Source organism: Urtica dioica, chromosome 6 (assembly GCF_054948205.1).
Source record: "Urtica dioica subsp. dioica isolate 48M chromosome 6, U.dioica_male_clone48M_v1_H2, whole genome shotgun sequence".
In the NCBI taxonomy this organism is placed as follows: Eukaryota; Viridiplantae; Streptophyta; class Magnoliopsida; order Rosales; family Urticaceae; genus Urtica; species Urtica dioica.
Genome location: NC_142761.1, coordinates 38,271,824 through 38,291,189, shown reverse-complemented (window position 1 = coordinate 38,291,189; position 19,366 = coordinate 38,271,824). Strand labels below are relative to the sequence as shown.

At 37.8% G+C, this 19,366-nt stretch overlaps 2 protein-coding genes across 2 annotated transcripts; one reads left to right on the top strand and one right to left on the bottom strand.

The window, feature by feature from the left end:
* Positions 1–3,749: 3,749 nt before the first annotated feature.
* Positions 3,750–4,894, top strand: LOC149393957 (uncharacterized). The gene is made up of 2 exons (XM_089618223.1): positions 3,750–3,831; positions 4,284–4,894. Exons 1-2 carry the CDS (start codon positions 3,750–3,752, stop codon positions 4,892–4,894), a joined length of 693 nt encoding a protein of 230 aa, XP_089474349.1.
* Positions 4,895–9,891: 4,997 nt separating this feature from the next.
* LOC149393956 (uncharacterized) lies at positions 9,892–18,004 on the bottom strand. The gene is made up of 8 exons (XM_089618222.1): positions 17,918–18,004; positions 16,861–16,938; positions 16,711–16,818; positions 14,852–14,973; positions 10,985–11,132; positions 10,818–10,910; positions 10,645–10,746; positions 9,892–10,568 (listed from the first exon to the last, which is right to left on the bottom strand). The coding sequence occupies exons 1-8, from the start codon at positions 18,002–18,004 to the stop codon at positions 10,278–10,280; spliced, it is 1,029 nt and encodes a 342-aa protein (XP_089474348.1). The 3' UTR covers positions 9,892–10,277.
* Between the last annotated feature and the right edge of the window lie 1,362 nt (positions 18,005–19,366).

Sequence of the window (19,366 nt, the reverse complement as noted above, 5' to 3'; positions counted from 1 at the left end):
TTTCTGGTTTCTGAACTCTATTATTTGCTATTTTATTCCTTAATCATTTTTTACAGTATTTAAACTTTAATTTTTTCAGTTAGTAGTCTTTTATTCTTTTAAAAAAAATATTAAATTTTAATGAAATTTAAAACATAAACTACTTGAAACAGAGATTTTAAATGCCGGCGAAAATCGGCGACTTTCGCCGGCACCGCCATTGCCGGTGGTCGGTCTAGCGGCAGAAGAACACAACATCTATCATTTCATCCTCGTTTGTCGTTTGGTTATCGCTAAAACGACGCGTCGTTTAACTAAAAAATGGTCAACCAATTGCGTTATTTTTTAAACAAAAAATTGCATTAAAATAAAAAAAAAATAAAAAAATGGAGGAAATCGGGGAAAGAGACAGAGAGGAACGATATTCGAGAGAAGTATAGTGCTACTCAAACCTCCTGAACACCGGGAATTTTCGGCGACAATCGTGTCGTTGAGGTTTCGTTGTAGTTGAAGAGTGTAAAGACGTCGGCGAGAATCGTGGATTTCCAGCGTTGAGGCTTCTGTGTTGCGGTTTTTTTCTTTGAACAGCATTTTGTTACGCTGTATTTGTTATTGAGTTTTGGAGAAAGAGGATACTAAAAGCCCTAGATGGCCACAATAAACAAATCCCCAAGTGGGCTTAATGATAAAAGAAAGACTAAACGTTTTTTTTAACAAAAAATAAACAATTTCTATATAAACTGATAAGAGGTTGAATTTAAACTTAGGCACAAAAAGAACTTCACGTAAAGTAAGGTCAAAATTTACTTAAGTGTCAACATATTGATGCACAGGAATGATGGTGTTGTTAGGTAGAGTTACTGTCGATCTAGACAAATATTTCAATTAAACAAACATGGACTTTTGATTGCAGATGTGCTTTGTAGCACCTGAATATAAAATCCAACATTTACTAAAATTTCTAGATGAAATAATTGATCTACATAACAACAAAAACTTGTTGCATATGATGCAAGGTTGACATCTGCACAGTGCTTGAAGGAGTAGATGCAGAGGTCGTGCGCCTGTTCGACAACATGTCTATCAGTTGGTGGCATTGCTCATCTGTCAAGGCATTGATTGAGGCGCTCTTGTGTCTTGATTCTTGTTTCACTTTTGCACTGGACGCTTGATGCTTGGATCTCGCTTTGTATCCAGGTGGATATCCGTCGATTTTGAAGCACTTGTTCACAGTGTGCCCAAGAATTTTGCAATGTGAGCAATAAGGCTTGTCCTTCTTCGTGAACTCTTTGGAGGTTGAGTCTTCATTGACCGCCATGGCCATCACACTACTCTGATCAAGTTGAGAGATCTCCATTCCCACAGCTCGATGTTTCTCTTCTTGAGACATGAGCGAGAACACCTTGCTCATCGGCGGTATGGGATCCATGAGGAGTACCTGGCCTCTAGTGGTAGCGTAGGAGTCATTAAGGCCCATCAAGAATATCATCACATACACATTGTCGTTGAAAGGTTGCCAATTCCTTCACCGCGCCAGAGTTGTATCCTCCGCACGTAAAAATTAGGTCTGAAATTCTTCTCACACACACTTGATTTTGGTGAAAATGTGCTCCAACTGACCTCTGATCTTGAGGAAGATTCACAAGATTGCGAAATATCTGAAAGATTCGTGGTCCGTTGTTTTGTTGGAAGTGTTCTTGAAGATCCTTCCACACAATCTCTGCAGAGTCTCCGAATTGAATACTCGAAGCGATTTCCTTCGAAACTTAATTGAGAATCCATGAAACAACAATGTTGTTGTTGCGTTTCCATATGTTCACCATTCTCTCGTCCTCTGAGGTAGGTTTGGGAATACTTCCGTCGATGAATCCTATTTTTGTTTTAGAAGGAGAGAGCCATTGACATCGATCTGCTCCACGAGGCGTAGTTGTCTCCATTGAGAAGTTGAGAAATGATTACTGCTTTCGGATTGTCGTTGTGGTTGTGATACATATAGACAGATTCTGCGCTGGATCGTCAAACTACGGCATCAGAGGCGTTTTTGCGACCTCTGAGCCTTTCGCGATTTTTTAGCTCATTTAAGTTTTTGTGATCTCATCCACAGCGGCTTCAAGATTGTGGTTGAAGATGAATTAGAGATAATCTTTGTTGAGGTGAATTAGCGATTTTAGCGGAATTTTGCGCTATGATACCATAAAGAATTCTAGGTTTAGAGTTGAGCGACTGAAAACCAAGAAAAAAAGAAAAGTGAAAACGGAGAAGAGAATTTTCATCTCCGATCGAAAGAATATGATTCATTAAAAATTAAATGTAGCCAATTACAGCTTATTTATAAGAACAAGGAAAGAAGGGATTGGTCCACGTCACATGCTACGTTGAACCAATTAACAATATAAACTCACACGTGTATTTCACACGCTGACAATAACAACTATAGTGGATAATCTCAATAAAATATGTACCACATTTGAAATATTATCATGATAGTCAGGCCATTTTTTTTTTTGCTTATTTCATCCTTTCCGAATATAGAATATTCAACAAGTCCCTCATAATCCTATTTTTGTATCTTCATGGCCAAAAATTTATGCACTGTAAATTTCTTTGAACAAAATTTAGTTGTTAATCAAGTTACAATAAAAGCATGGAGATTTGGTTTAGTTGAATCTACTCCCACATGTATAATAGCCGATTATCAAAAGTTCCAAGAGTTGTTGACAAATTATTTCATCTAACTAGAATTTTGGAATACAAAACAATCTGAGATGTGTTCGTGAAAGATATGTTAGAACAATTTTGAGACTACTAATGTTATTAAATAAATGTGTTGGATCATTATTAATTAAGTCAAAATTGATGTGGTGTAATTTAGAATAAAGTTTGTGACTTAAGGACATATTTGTCATGAAGTTATTATGTGGCTACCATAAATACTAATCTAATTTGATGAGGGGCCAAATTTGAAATAAGCAATAGTTATTAGTAACTGTCTGGCAGTTATTAGGTAATTACTAATAACAAGGTAGGTCCCTGATTGTAGTACGTTCATTTTTAATACTCCAGACTCTTAGGCAAACTGTAATTGGAAGACCACCACTCTTTTGTATTTTCAATCCATGGATTCAGATACGCTTCCGCTATTAAGATCTATGGTTTTATTTCTCTTGAATTGAATTGAAATTATATTAGGGATTCAAAATCCTAACAATTGGTATCAGAGCCTTCCTATTTTCGTTCCTGATAATTTTATCGATATTGTTTTCGATTAAGGAGACTGAAATCTTTATAGTTAATTTCGTGCATCATCGTGCGTTTATTCTTTGTCGAACCGGTTAACGAAGTTTCTTGATTTTACTTTTGGTATTATTGCACTGGTGGTTATGTGACTATCGCATTATTTGGTCTCGTACATGACATTTGGTTTTTTCGTATAAAAGGGGATCATTATCGGTTCGTGCGTGCGTAGTTTTCTTAAATTATGTTTGGCACTGTGATTCATCATCGTATATCTGTTATTCACTTTTCACATTGATGAATTGATACAATTCGGTGCATATGTGTATGATCCTTCAATTTGCAGATACGGCTATGAATTATATATTGTTTCAGTACGTGTTCATTGTTTCACAATAGATTTAACTATCTACTTTTTAAGTTAGACATTATACATGGATCATAAATTCATGTGTGTGTATTGAAATATATGTCAACAGTACTGCGTTTATATATATTTAAACACAATTTTATTAGAAATCAGTGCATATTTATGCATGCATATATGTCAAATTATTCAAGATTTACCTACAGAGTGTTATAGACACATATTTAAAGTTTCGATAATTCAAATAGATGGTAATTATATATAAATTTTGTTCATTATTCCCAGTAAATTAATTGAAGCAAAAATGTCGCCAAATTGACCTCTCTTGGGTATATTATTTATGAAGAATTTTGGGTGTTATGTATGTGTTAATCTATGCGGATACTAGTCGGCCTAAATGAAGAATAGTGACTGACCAAATTACATATACATATTTGTGATGATAAGCATGTAACAATAGTAAAGTTTTACTTGTGAATAATCGATCGATCCAAAGATAGATTAAAATTTGATAAGCCTTATTGTTAATGTTTGATCATTACAACAAGAATATCGTTAGCAATTAATATTATTGTCCAAGGACTTGGTATTGATGTTGCATTAGGTATCTTGGGATGAGATTTACCAATATTTGAATGTTATTGCTTATAAAGGTTAAATTTATGTGTATATGTGCTTATGTGATTGTATTGTTCTATTTCAGCTGTTGCTACTGTATCTGCTAATCTCAATTCGGTTCTGGTCCTTAATGGTAACAACTTTAAAGATTGGAAGGAGAACATGATGATTATTCTTGGCTGCATGGATCTTGACTTATCGCTTAGAATGGATAAACCAGCTTCTCTTACGGATGCTAGTTCCGTTAATGAGAGGCGGATCTATGAAAAGTGGGACCGTTCTAACCGAATGAGTCTTGTGATCATTAAGCGCGGCATACCTAAAGCTTTTAGGAGTGCGGTGTCTGAAGAGATCACCGATGCCAAAGATTTTCTTGCTGAAATTGAAAAGCGCTTTGAAAATAGCGATAAGGCTGAAACTAGAACTCTTTTAAAGGGGCTTATTTCAATGAAGTTCAAGGGCAATGAAAACATAAGAGAGTACATTATGAAAATGTCTCATATTGCTTCGAAGCTAAAAGGATTAAAACTTGAGTTATCAAACGACTTGCTTGTCTATTTGGTCCTTATATCTCTCCCTCCTAAATTCAGTCAATTTCAGGTCACTTATAACTGCCAGAAAGAGAAATGGTCTCTTAACGAGCTCATTTCATTTTGTGTTCAAGAGGAGGAAATATTGAAGCGAGATAAGACTTAAAGTGCTCATTTGGTAAGTACCTCTAAAAGTATGAATTTCAAGAAGAAAAATGAGGCTGCTAAGGATAAAGGTCCATCAATAAAGAAACAAGCCCTAGAGGAACTTCCAGAGGGTTGTTTCTTTTGTAATAAGCTTGGACACGAGAAGAAAGAATGTCCTAAGTATCACATATGGCGTAAGAAGAAATGTACATTTGTTGCTTTAGTCTGTTCTAAAGTTAATTTGGCTTCAGTACCTAGAAACACTTGGTTGTTAGATTCTGGTGCTACTTCTACCATAACGTTTCGATGCAGGGTTGCTTGAGCTACCGAAGGCCAAGTGATGCACAGAGACGCATCTATGTTGGTGATGGCAAATCGGTAGATGTGGAAGCAATTGGGCATTTTAGATTGTTGTTAAGTACTGGTTATTATTTGGATTTAATAGATACTTTTGTGGTACCGTCGTTTAGACGGAATTTGGTTTCTGTTTCATGTTTGGACAAATTAGGATATTGTTGTTCATTCCAAGACAGTGTATTCAGTTTATCTTTTAATTCTAAAGTTGTTGGAACTGGTTCACTTGTTATTTATGACAATCTTTATATGCTTGAAACTTTTGCTTCTTACAATGAAACCTTGAATGTGGGTTAACAACAATCGATGCCCAATTGCTTCCACATCTACCGACTTGCCATCATCAACATAGATGCGTCTCTCTGACACATGGTACTAAGCGCAAATTAAGCAATGAAAATTCAAGTTTCTTATGGCACTAGCGATTAGGTCACATTTCTAGAAATAGAATTGAAAGGCTTGTTTATGAAGGAATATTGGATCAAATTGATTTTTTCAGACTTTGATGTATGTGTTGCATGTATCAAAGGAAAACATATTATATAGAAGAAAATGGGTGCAATAAGTGCAACGGACGTCTTAGAGTTGATACATACAGACATTTGCGGACCATTTCCTATTCCTTCCTGGAATGGTCAACATTTTGTATCGTTCATACACGACTATTCAAGATATGCATACATTTTTCTTATTCATGAAAAGTCTCAAATATTGGACGTGTTCAAATCATTTAAAGCTGAAGTTGAAAACCAACTCAACAAAAGGATAACGAAAGTCAAATATGACCGTGATGGTGAATATTATGGTAGATATGACACCTCAGGTTAATAAAGTCTGTGACCTTTTGCGAGATATTTAGATGAATTGTGTTGCTGAAAGACGAAACCGAACTCTTAAGGATATGGTAAGGAGTATGATTAGTCATTCAACCTTAACGGAATCACTTTGGGGAGAGGCACTCAAGACTGCAGCCTACATTTTGAATAGAGTACCAATTAAAGCATCTGTTAAAACACCTTATGAGCTTTGGACTGGGCGAAAACCTAGTTTAAAGCATTTGCATATTTGGGGATGTCCTACAGAAGCAAGGCCTTATAAGCCGAGTGAAAGGAAGTTGGACCCCAAAACAGTAAGCAGTTACTTTATTGGATACCCTGAGCGATCAAGGGGATATAAATTTTACGATCCTAAAATAAAGAAAATCTTTGAGACGGGAACTGCAACGTTTTTTGAGGATATTGAGTTTGGTGGGAGAAATAAAGAAAAAGACTTTGTCTTTCAAGAGGATTCGGATTCAACAATTCCTATCGAGGAAAGTTTGATTCATATTCCAGTTACTTATGATAATGTTCAGGATTCCTTTCCTGTCATTGATCAAGAGCAACAAGACATTGCCATTCAACCACTTGAGGTACAAACTCAACAACCTCAAGATCAAATGCCTTTGCGCGATCCAATAGAGAAAGAAGAAATGTTATACCAGATGATTACATAGTTTTTCTTTTAGAAAATGAGGATGGTTGTGGTATGATGGAAGATGACCCTGTCAAATTCCAAAATGCCATGAATAATTCAAACTCTATAAAGTGGATTGAAGCGATAAATGAAGAGTATAAGTCTATGCAAGACAATAAATTTTGGGAACTTGTCCCATTGCTTGAAGGAAAGAAACCTATTGGTTGCAAATGGATTTTTAAAACCAAAAGGGACTCGAAGGGTAATGTGGAGAGGTATAAGGCTCGTCTTGTAGCTAAAGGTTATACTCAAAAGGAAGGGATTGACTTTAAAGAGACCTTTTCTCCGGTTTCATCAAATGACTATTTTCGAACAATCATGGCACTTGTTGCACATTTTGATATAGAACTCCATCAAATGGATGTCAAGACGACTTTTCTCAATGGAGACATTGAAGAAGCAATCTATATGGTGCAACCTAAAAACTTTGTGTTGGGAGACCCAAAGAAGATGGTTTGCAAATTGACAAAATCTATTTATGGGCTAAGGCAAGCTTTCCGTCAATGGTACCACAAATTTCATCAAGTGATTCTCTCGTACGGTTTTGATACGAATGTTGTCGATGATTGTGTGTATCATAAGTTCTATGGAAGTAAACATATGTTCATGGTTTTATATGTCGATGACATACTACTTGCCACTAATGATAAATACATGTAGCATGAAACTAAGAAATTTCTATCAAATCATTTTGAGATGAAAGATCTTGATGATGTCTCTTTTGTATTAGGAATCCAGATTTACCGAGATCGTTCTCGAGGTTTCCTTGAATTATCACAAAAGAGCTACATCGATAAAGTCCTTAATAGATCTGGTATGTATGATTGTAAACTAGGAGACACTCATGTCGCTAAAGGAGACAAATTCAGTCTCAATCAGTGTCCTAAAGGAAATCTTGAGACTCAAGAAATGGAAAAGATTCCATATGTTGTGAAATCCCAATTTTTTTTAGCTTAATTAAAAAGCTAAAATTTTTGTGTTCGAGTTACGTTAGTTTTTTTTTTAATAAAGTAGTAGAGAATGATTTATTTATGTGGTAGTTTTTGAAGTTTTATTTTTTTTATGTGTACTTTCGAGTGTTTTTGAATTTTATTATACTCTTTAGATTACAAAATATGGATATAATATATATAAGTTATATAATATTTATAAGTTATATATTATAAATAAGTTATGGGTATATATACATATTTTATACATATATATTATAGGAAATTTAAGTTTACGTATGATATGATATATATATATATATATATATATATATATATTACTTTATATTATATAACATAATATATATATATAAGTTACCTATATATGATCAGCGTATGTTTTTGTAAGAAGTATAATAATAAGTATATAAGTATATATGATCAGCGTATGGTATATATACGTATAATAATAATAATTAATATATTAATATTAGAAGTAGGATTACGGTTTGGGCTTTTAAGGTTTGGGCTTTTAGGGTTTATTTAAGTCATATTTAAACATCCTCTCCTCTTCTTTTAACGCTTTTTCTCTGCTCTCCATCTCTCATCCCTCTCTTGATTTGAAAAATTTGTAGCTCCAATTATGTATGCTTTCTTTTCTCTCTGGTTCGGATTCTTTGAAAACGGTTTCTTAAAACGCTTGCCCTGGTTTAAAAAAAAATGTTTTTGCGTTGATTCTTTTTGGAAAAAGTTGGGTTTATGTTTCTTCTATCTAAATATTTAATCGACAAATATTTATATGAAATACAGAATATTTTTCGATTATTTTCAAATCAGCGCACAGACCTGAGACCAAATTCCCGATTTTCAGACTTTAAACGCTTACTGTTGATCCAGAAAATTTGGTTTTGCGTTGATTCTTTTTGGAAAAGTTAGGTTTAAATGTCTTCTATCTAACCCTTTAATCAAAAAAATATTTTGATCAAATACATAATATTTTCTTATTATTTTCAAAACGGTGCGCAGACAGTTTTTGACAAAAATTTAAAGTTAGATTTTAGCACTTCTTTTATTTTTAATAAATAGTTAAAAAAATTATTTTGGCCGTGATGCCTTTTCAAAAAGTGATCCAAATTATGTTTTATGCCTACTGGAGTTTTTACAGAAGTTTTTTCAGAGTTTTAATTTTTCACCGAAACCCTAATAGCTAAGGGTATTTTGGTAATTTCACTTTGAAAGTCGTTTTTGAAAATTTCCCGAACTTGAGTTGTCTTTAGAACTTCTTCAACAGTAGCTTAATAATTTATTTTCCCATCGATTAGGTTCCGAGCCGCGTAGCTTTTCTGACCCGTTTAGTTTTCCCGAGCTGTCCTCGACCAACGGTCGTGATTTCCGAAGCGAAGGTGAGAGTAATCTCACTAAAACACGGATTTGTTCGAAAATAAAAATTTGTGACTATGCAATCTGTTTTAGTTGTGTTATGTGACTTTATATGTTGTTTTGTTGATATGTTATGTTTCATGTGTTTATGGTGTGTTATGATTCAATTATGCATGTTATCTACAATATGTTCTTATTCTAAGCATGTTATCAAGTATGTCAATAAATTATGTTGTTCTTGCATTTGCACTAGTACAAAAAACAGCATTGGGTGCGACTTTTTTCGCACCTGAAAGTCAAATTTCGTACCCAATGATACCTTTAGGTGCGACTTTTTCGCACCCGAAAGTTCGCACCTAAAGGTCATGGGTGCGAAAAGTCGCACCCGAAGGTCATGACTTTTAGGTGCGACTTTTAGGTGCGGTTTTTCGCACCTATATTCGCACCCATAAGTCAGAAAAGATGTGCAAAAAAGTCCGCGGGAAGGCCATTGGGTGCGACTATTCGCACCCAAAAGCCTACGCGCCAAACCTTTGGGTGCGACCAGTCGCACCCAAAGGCCTACGCGCCAAACCGTTGGGTACGACCAGTCGCACCCAAAGGCCTACGCGCCAAACCTTTGGGTGCGACCAGTCGCACCCGTTGGCCTACCCGCCAAATTTTTTGGTGCGACCAGTCGCACCCGTTGGCCTACATTAGTTTTTTTTTTTTTTTTTTTTTTTATTATGCTTATGAATTCTATAATTGTAATCAAATAATATGTACTAAATAGTTTATTAATTATAAAATTCATTAATTAATATTCATAATAATAATAAAAACTAACTATTGGTTGTTCGATTACAATAATTATTATAATGTACGACAAATAATTAAAAAAAATGTTCATTCTTTTCCCTTTCCTTTTCCTCGGTTTGTAAACCACTCCTTGAACATTTTACTCCTTCTTCCGCCAAATCTTGCTCCAGAACTGCTGCTACCTCCTCGTCCACTGCCGCTCGTACGCTCATTGCCGCTCGTACGCTCTCGCTGGAAATCTACAGAAGCTGGCGGCGTCGTCTGAGCATCTGCCATTGAAACTGATGGCGGCGTTGTCTGATGCATAGGGTGCATCTGAGGCGACGGGTGCATTTGAGGCGACGGCGTCGTCTGAGGCATCTGTGGCATCGTGCCGGACGACATCTGAGGCAAGGGCGAAAACTGCTGCGTGAACGCGAACATTTGTCACTGCATCTCCTCCATCTGCTGTTGGTTGGCTCGCCTCATCTCATCCATAGCGAGTTGTTGTGCCGCCACCTGAGCTTGGAGCTCGCCAACCACTGGATCTGGAACGCGGCGTCGCGACGAGCCTGAACCTGACGACGAGCTTTTGTCCTGAGCCTGAGCAATAGCCCAAGTTGATCTCGGGACCGTTGGACCTATTCCAACGTACCAATCTGCATCGTCCTGGTTAAAGACTACGCCTTGCTCTTCTGCTTGTCGCTGAAGATCCGCCAGTAGAGTAACTATCCGCGCCTTTACACATAAAAAAAATTATTAAAAATTAATTATTATGTAAGTAACGTAATCTTAATTATCACATATGACTTACATGTGCTCGTCTCGCCCAATCTGTCGTCCATTCACCTTTTCTATTATGGTGTTTTTGCTCCCACGTCGTTAACGCGGAGCCCAAAGTCTCATCATCCTTACTCTGCAATTGTTATGAAAATATAAGTATTGAATTTATTTCAAATTAAGTATTTCAAAATTAGAATAACTTACGTTCAAATGACGATGAGCCAAGAAAGAAAGAGATCCTTGAGTCGACCTCGTCTTCTTCTTCTTCGAATTCTCCTTGTTGCGATTAGACTTTTTCTGCAAATAATTAATTTTGGCATTATTCAATCTGATAAAGATATTGTGATTTATTACAATCATACATTACGTACCTTCCAATCGTCAGTTGCGAACTCGTCTACCACCGCATCCCAATCCTCTTTCTTATATCCCGGTGGTGTTTCCGCCTTAGCATTTTCTGTGCTCCCACAAAACTCCAACCTGAACTTCTCTGATAGCTTGGACTTCTGGTTGTGTCGCCTGATCTTGGCATTCCGAATGATAGTCTGATCAATCGTATTCTGATAGAAATCCGCAGGCAGATCCTCGTCGGTGTTAGGATCCGTGTACACAAATCTGAACTCCGAATGAAGTGCGCTCAAAATAGCAGCCAACATCTGGGGCCTCACTTCACTCCAATCACGAGTCGTAGGCGGGATATGTGATTTCACCAAAGCACCGAGGCGGTTGTTAAATAGTCCAACCTTTTTATTTTCTTTATTTATCTCTTGATATAATGTTTGATTTATTGGGTCCCACTTGACCACCTTCGCACCCGGTACACCCTGTGTTGCTCGCGCCGACGTCGAGCCGGTTGTTGGTCCCCTTGATTTCTTAGGACCTTGGGAATCAGGTTCCTGTGGCGGACCTTGAGAATCCGGTCTCTGTGGCGAATCTCCACCAGAACCTGAAGCGGTCGACATCCTATAAAATGAAAACAACATTTGTAAATTGACATCGTATAAAATAAAACAATATTTGTGAACATACATCACAAAACAAAAGGAAACAACATCATACAAAATGTTTTAGCGTCCCAAGGTATCTCTCGAAAGGGTACATCCACCGCATATGCACCGGGCCGCCGTGCAACGCTTCCTCTGGTAGATGCATCGCCACGTGAACCATGATCGTGAAAAAAACAGGTGGAAATATCATCTCAAGCTTACACAAGATCTCGACGATAGACTCTTGCGCTCTTTCAAGATCTTCGGCTCTTAATGTTCTCGAACTTATCAACTTGAAAAAGTTGCAAAGCTCAGTGATCGTATCATGTATTGGTTGTGGCACAAAAGGACGAATACCAACAGCCAACAATCTTTGCAAGATCACGTGGCAATCATGCGACTTCAAACCTGTGAGCTTCCCATCAGTTGTCACATTTTTTTTTAAATTCCCAGCGAGACCATCGGGAAATTTGACAGATTTTAAGTACTCTGTAAATCGCTGTCTCTGCTCAAGGGTCAAAACGTACGACGCTCGCGGTTTGTAATACCCACCCCCATTTGGTTCCAAGTGCAAAGCGGCCTTGATGCCCAAGTCCATCAAGTCAAGCCTCGCCTTCTCGGTGTCATAGTTCTTCTTTTCCAAGCTGAGCATCGTCCCGAGAAGATTCTCACACACGTTCTTCTCTACGTGCATCACGTCCATGTTGTGTTTCAACTGCGACTCAGACCAGTACGGCAACTCGTAAAAGATGCTTTTCTTGGTCCAATTCAGTTCGCACTCAGCTCGCTTTTGTTTTTTGCCTACAGAGGCAGCGTGTTTGCCAGTAGTCGTGCAAGAAACACCAGCCAACTGAGCGAGTATGTCTTGCGAAGTCAACTTCTCGGGTTTATTTCGTTTCTCGTGCTTATCTTTGTAGTGATCGTTGTTTTTCCTCAATCGGTGACGCATTTTTAAGAACCGACGATGGTCGTAGTAGACGATCTTGTTTCTGACTTTTAGGGACGGCGTGTCAAAGTTGCACGTAGGGCAAGCGAGATACCCCTGGCCGCTCCATCCCGATAAATACGATCTAGCCGGAAAATCGTTTATCGTCCAAAGTAACGCGGCACGCAACCGAAACACTTCATCTTTGGCTCCATCACGAACGCGGACTCCATTCTCCCACAGTTCTTTCAGCTCTTCAACCACAGGCTGCAAAAAAACGTCCATATCTTTTCTTGGTGAATGGGGCCCCGGGATCAGAAGCGTGAGCATCAGGTATTCTTTCTTCATGCACAACCAAGGCGGCAAGTTGTACGCCGTAAATACTACAGGCCACATGCTGTATGATAGGTTCATATCCCCAAACGGGTTGAATCCATCCGCAGCTAGCCCAAGCCTCACATTCTGAGGCTCTGCAGCAACACCTGAGTATCTCTCGTCCAAATTCTTCCACGTTGTACCATCCGCAGGATGTCGTAGAACGCTACCTTCCCTGACGCGATCTCTTTCGTGCCACTGCATATGAAGCGCCGTGTGTCGAGATGCGTACAGTCGCTTCAATCGATCTTTCAAGGGAAAATATCGCAATATCTTTTGCGGTATCTTCTTACCAGTTGGCTTCCATCTACTCTCGTTACATATCGGGCACACGTCGACGTTCGCGAGATGTTTTCGGAATAGGACACAGTCATTAATGCACGCGTCGATCATCTCGTATCCCATGCCGAAACGCTTCAGCTTTACTTTTGCCTCGTAGTGCTTCTCCGGTATTCGATTACCGGCTGGATGAGACTTCCTCAAAAGCTGCAGCAGTTCTGTGAACGACTTGTTCGTCCAATGGTTCGTGACTTTAAGGTGCAACAACTGAACCAAGAATGACAATGACGAAAACTCCTTGCATCCAGGGTATAATTCCGCTTCCAACTCGGCGAACAAGTCTTCCACTTGCTCCTCCGCACGCACCTCGCTCGGAGCCGGCTCCGTAACACCATCGAAATCCTCGTGATCTCTTATATCCTCCACAGCAACATGTATTCCTCCTACTCCCATCTGCGCTGTTTCTCCGATGGGGACTTCTTCAAGATGACCGACGGAACGCACGACATCGCCATGATGATACCATTCTGTGTAGCCCGGGGTAAACCTTTTGTTTAGCAGATGATGCCTTACAACCCCAATGTCGTGCCATCTCACGTTGTTGCAAGGCTTGCAAGGACATCGATATTCGTAATTATCGTTCGGAAATCTTCTTGCAGAGCGGATAAATTCATTAACTCCGATTTTATACTGCAAGGACAACCGATTGTTCTCGGTGATCCAATCTCTACTTGGATTGGACATTGATTTCGCTAAACGAAAGGGAAAAAGAACAATTATTAAGAGTTGTTGCTAAGTGACGAAGACGAATGAAGTCGATTACTTATTGCTACGGGACGAAGATCAATGAATGAAGATTAGATTATGAATTTTATGTTATTTGAAGTCGAATTGAAAAAATTAGGATTTTGAGAATAATAGGCTAGAAACTCAATCTAAATTTCGGGAGAGTTTTCCCTATAATACTAACAAACCAAAAACCTGCAAACTCATTTAAAAGCATATACAAATCATCCAAAACTATCCTACTAATCAACTAAACCCTAAACAGAACCTCTGTGGCTCGTTTACAACAAAAATACTATATTCTCAACTCATTTATACAATAACTTAACTAATTTTAATTTCAGTATTAACAATTTAACACATATTATTAAACTAATTACAATTTCAATTAACCTAAACTAATCAAAACTAAACAACCTAAACATATTATTAATTAAATTAATTACAATTTCAATTTGACAATTTCAATTAACCTAAACTAATCAAAACTAAACAACTTAAACATATTATTAAACTAAATACAATTTCAATTTGACAATTTCAATTAATTAACATAAACTAATCAAAACTAAACAACCTAAACATATTATTAAACTAATTACAATTTCAATTTGACAATTTCAATTAACCTTAACAGATTAAAACTAAACAAGTTAAACATATTATTAAACTAATTAAAATTTCAATTTGACAATTTTAAATTAACCTAAACTAATCAAAACTAAACAACCTAAACATGTATGTATTAAACTAAAAAACCTAAAATTAATTAGAACAAATTTCATTTAATAAATTAATTACAAACTAATTAACTAATTCATTACAAATCAATTACAAACTAACTAACTAATTATAAACTAAACTACTAATCAAATTATGAAAAATACCTAATGAAGCAGAGGGGTTGGTCGGAGGCTCGGGACAGGTCGGAGGAGCTGGTCGAAGAGCCAGCAGTGGAGGGGCTGGTCGGACGGGCTGCAACGGAGGCTCGGTGCTGGTCACGGAAGGGCTGGTCACGCAGAAATCAAAAGCCCCAAAATTCGAATCTTCAAACCCTAGTTCATCAAATTTCGGCCAAATCACTACCAAACCAAAGAAATCCGAACTCAATCCACAAATTCAAGCTATAACCATCACTAATCGAGTTCAATGAGCAACCAAAACCAATCAATTTCACAAAAATCATCTTTTAAATCCGAAACCCCCAAATTTGAATTTCGGAGCCCAAAAATCCAAAATCAACTCAAGGTCAAGAATCCTCACCTTGTTTTTGTGGAATTAGATTCTCCGGTGCTCTCTCACTCCTTCCCCGGTGGTCGCTCCTGGTCCGGCGTCCTCGTGACTCACGGCTGACAGCGTGGTAGGAGAAGAAAGGAAGAAGAATGGGAAAAGAAGAATGACAGCGTGGCGACAGAGTACAGAGTGAGAGGGAGCCGACGAAGCTCGGAGTGGCGGCGGCGACGGAGCTCGGAGTATGGTGGTGGTCGGAGACTTTTTAGTAGAGAAATCGGAGAGAGAGAAGTTTAAAGTTTGGTTCGGGTGAAATGAAAACCGAGCACTTTAATTTATATAACCCTTTGAATTTGGGTGCGACTTTCTCGCACCCAATGACTCTTTTGGGTGCGACTTAGTCGCACCCAATAACACATTTTTACCAAAAGCGGGGGAAGTTGGCCGCTAAAAATATTTTCAGCCTATGGGTGCGACATAGTCGCACCCAATAGTTCTGAGAGACTTTTGGGTGCGAAAAGTCGCACCCAAAGTCAAAAAAATCAGCGAAAATTTTCGGCGAGTTGTTTGACTTATGGGTGCGATAAGTCGCACCTGAATGATTATTTGGTGTGACTTTTGGGTGCGAAAAGTTGCACCCGAATGTCTGCCGCACCTGAAAACAGTATTTGTAGTAGTGTTGACGTAATCAAGTAATAAGTTTAACAAGTAAATAAGAGGGTCGTACTGCCTCGATCCAAGGAGGTAACAAGAGGATCTTCTCGAGCCGAATAAAGGGCTCACCTAAAGAATTTCCTCACAAGTTTATCAGATAGATAGGACGTTCTATGGGAGGTTGCAGTCTTATAGTTCGTTACCAAAGTGTACACTGAAATTGGTACGACTATTCTAAGGGACCCCGAATTAAAATATGTCAGACTTTACTTTTTGATATAACGTGTCACTATTTAGCAAGTGAAATACTAATAACTGGCTATCCATATTTATTTTTCTTGTTTTGTGAGTATAGTTATTCTCGCTGAGCGTTAGCTCGCCTATGTATATCCGTCCGTGTTGTAGGTAACCAACCTATGAGCAAGTGAGAATTGAGAATTACGGAGTAATTAATAACTTCGCTACTTTGTTGAAAGACATCAGCGAGCTACTTGTACAACGTCCGGGGAAGACGATATCGATTACTCTTGGATTTTTCTCAATGGTATCATCCAAGACCGACATTGGAGTATATACGTGAGCAAGGAATAATGAGAGACGAGCATTATCCTCTTAGAGGAGATAATATAATAAACGTCATAATATCCGAGCTAAACCTCTTAAACTATTGCGTGTATATACAACATAAATTCTTTTTATTAACAACTTGAAACAGAATCCACGACTGAGAATTGAGAATTACGGAGTAATGAATAACGGATGATATCAAAAGTGAGCGAGGATGGGAGATATAAGACCTCGGCGATGCAGAAAAGCACAATCAAGCATTCATTGCAGTCGGGCAAGGGGTTGAAGAATATGCCGCGTGGTGTTCCACCCCTTGCCCAACTGCAATGAATGCATGATTGTGCTTCTCTGTATCGCCTGGGTCGTATATCTCACAACCTGGCTCACCTTTAATATCCTCAATCTATTCGTCAACCAATGCATGAATGATCAAAGGACGTTGTACAAGAAGTTCGTTGATGTCTTTCAACAAAGTAGCGTAATTATTCATTACTCCGTAATTCTCAATTCTTAGTCGTAGATACTGTTACAAAATAAGTCTATAATATAGACAATTTGTGATGTATACACACACTCAATAGTTTAATTGGTTTACCTCAGATATTATGGCGTTTATTATATTTTCTCCTCTAATAGGATAGTGCTCGTCTCTCCCTATTCTCTGCTCATGTATATACTCCATTGTCGATCTTGGATGATACCCTTGAGAAAAATCCAAGATATGTTGGATCGATAATCGAACACGAGCTTTAAAATGTCTCTTATATGCCATTTCCACGATATCGACTACTCTTGGATTTTTCTCAAGGGCATCATCCAAGACCGACAATGGAGTATATACGTGAGCAAGGAATAATGAGAGACGAGCACTACCATCTTAGAGGAGAAAATATAATAAACGTCATAATACCAGAGGTAAACTTCTTAAACTATTGCGTGTGTGTATACAACATAAATTCTTTTTATTCACGACTTGTAACAGTATCCATGACTGAGAATTACGAAGTAATGAATAACTTCGTTATTTTGTTGAAAAACATCAGCGAGCTTCTTGTGCAACGTCCTTTGATCATTCATGCATTGGTTGACAAAAATATTTAAGTTATCAAAGGTGAGCGAGAATGAGAGATATACGACCCCGGTGATGCAGAGAAGCACAATCATGCATTCATTGCAGTCGGGCAAGGGGTTGAAGAATATGCCGCGTGGTCTTCCACCCCTTGCACGACAGTAATTAATGCATAATTGTGCTTCTCTGCATTCCCGGGGTCGTATATCTCTCATCCTCGCTCACCTTTAATATCCTCAATATATTCGTCAACCAATGCATGAATGATCAAAGGACGCTGTACAAGAAGCTCGCTGATGTCTTTCAACAAAGTAGCGTAATTATTCATTACTCCGTAATTCTCAATTCTTAGTCGTAGATACTGTTACAAAATAAGTCTTTAATGTAGATAATTTGTGTTGTATACACACACTCAATAGTTTAATTGGTTTACCTCAAATATTGTGGCGTTTATTATATTTTCTCCTGTAATAGGATAGTGCTCGTCTCTCACTATTCTCTGCTCACTTATATACTCCATTGCCGATCTTTGATGATACCCTTGAGGAAAATCAAAGATATGTTGGATCGATAACCGAACACGAGCTTTAAACTGTCTCTTATATTCCATTTCCACGATATCGACTACTCTTGGATTGTTCACAAGGGCATCATCCAAGACCGACAATGGAGTATATACATGAGCAAGGAATAATGAGAGACGAGCACTATCCTCTTAGAGGAGAAAATATAATAAACGTCATAATACCAGAGGTAAACTTCTTAAACTATTGCGTGTGTGTATACGACATAAATTCTTTTTATTCAGGACTTGTAACAGTATCCACGACTGAGAATTCAGAATTACGGAGTAATGAATAATTTTGCTACTTTGTTGAAAGACATCAGCGAGCTTCTTCTACAATGTCCATTGATCATTCATGCATTGGTTGGCAAAAATATTTAGGATATCAAAGTTGAACGTGAATGAGAGATATACGACCCCGGTGATGCAGAGAAGCACAATCATGCATTCATTGCAGTCGGACAAGGGGTTGAAGAATATGCCGCGTGGTCTTCCACCCTTTGCCCGACTGCAATGAATGCATGATTGTACTACTCTGCATCGCCTGAGTCGTATATCTCCCTATCTCACTCACCTTTAATATCATCAATCTTTTAGTCAACCAATGCATGAATGATCAAATGACGATGTACAAGAAGTTCGCTGATGTCTTTCAACAAAGTAGCGTAATTATTCATTACTCCGTAATTCTCAATTCTTAGTCGTAGATACTGTTACAAAATAAGTCTTTAATGTAGACAATTTATGTTATATACACACACTCAATAGTTTATTTGGTTTACATCAAATATTATGGCGTTTATTATATGTTCTCCTCTAATAGGATAGTGCTCATCTCTCACTATTCTCTGCTCAAGTATATACTCCATTGCCGATCTTGGATGATACTCTTGAGAAAAATCAAAGATAAGTTGGATCGATAATCGAACACGAGCTTTAAACTGTCTCTTATATTCCATTTCCACGATATCGACTACTCATGGAATTTTCTCAAGGGCGTCATCCAAGACCGACAATGGAGTACATACACGAACAACGAATAATGAGACGAGCACTATCCTCTTAGAGGAGTTAATATAATAAACGTCATAATACCCGAGGTAAACTTCTTAAACTATTACGTGTGTGTATACAACATAAATTCCTTTTATTCACGACTTGTAACAGTATCCACGACCAAGAATTTAGAATTACGGAGTAATGAATAATTTCGCTACTTGGTTGAAAGACACTAACGAGCTTCTTGTACAACGTTCTTTGATCATTCATGCATTGGTTGGCAAAAATATTTAGGATATCAAAAGTGAGCGAGAATGA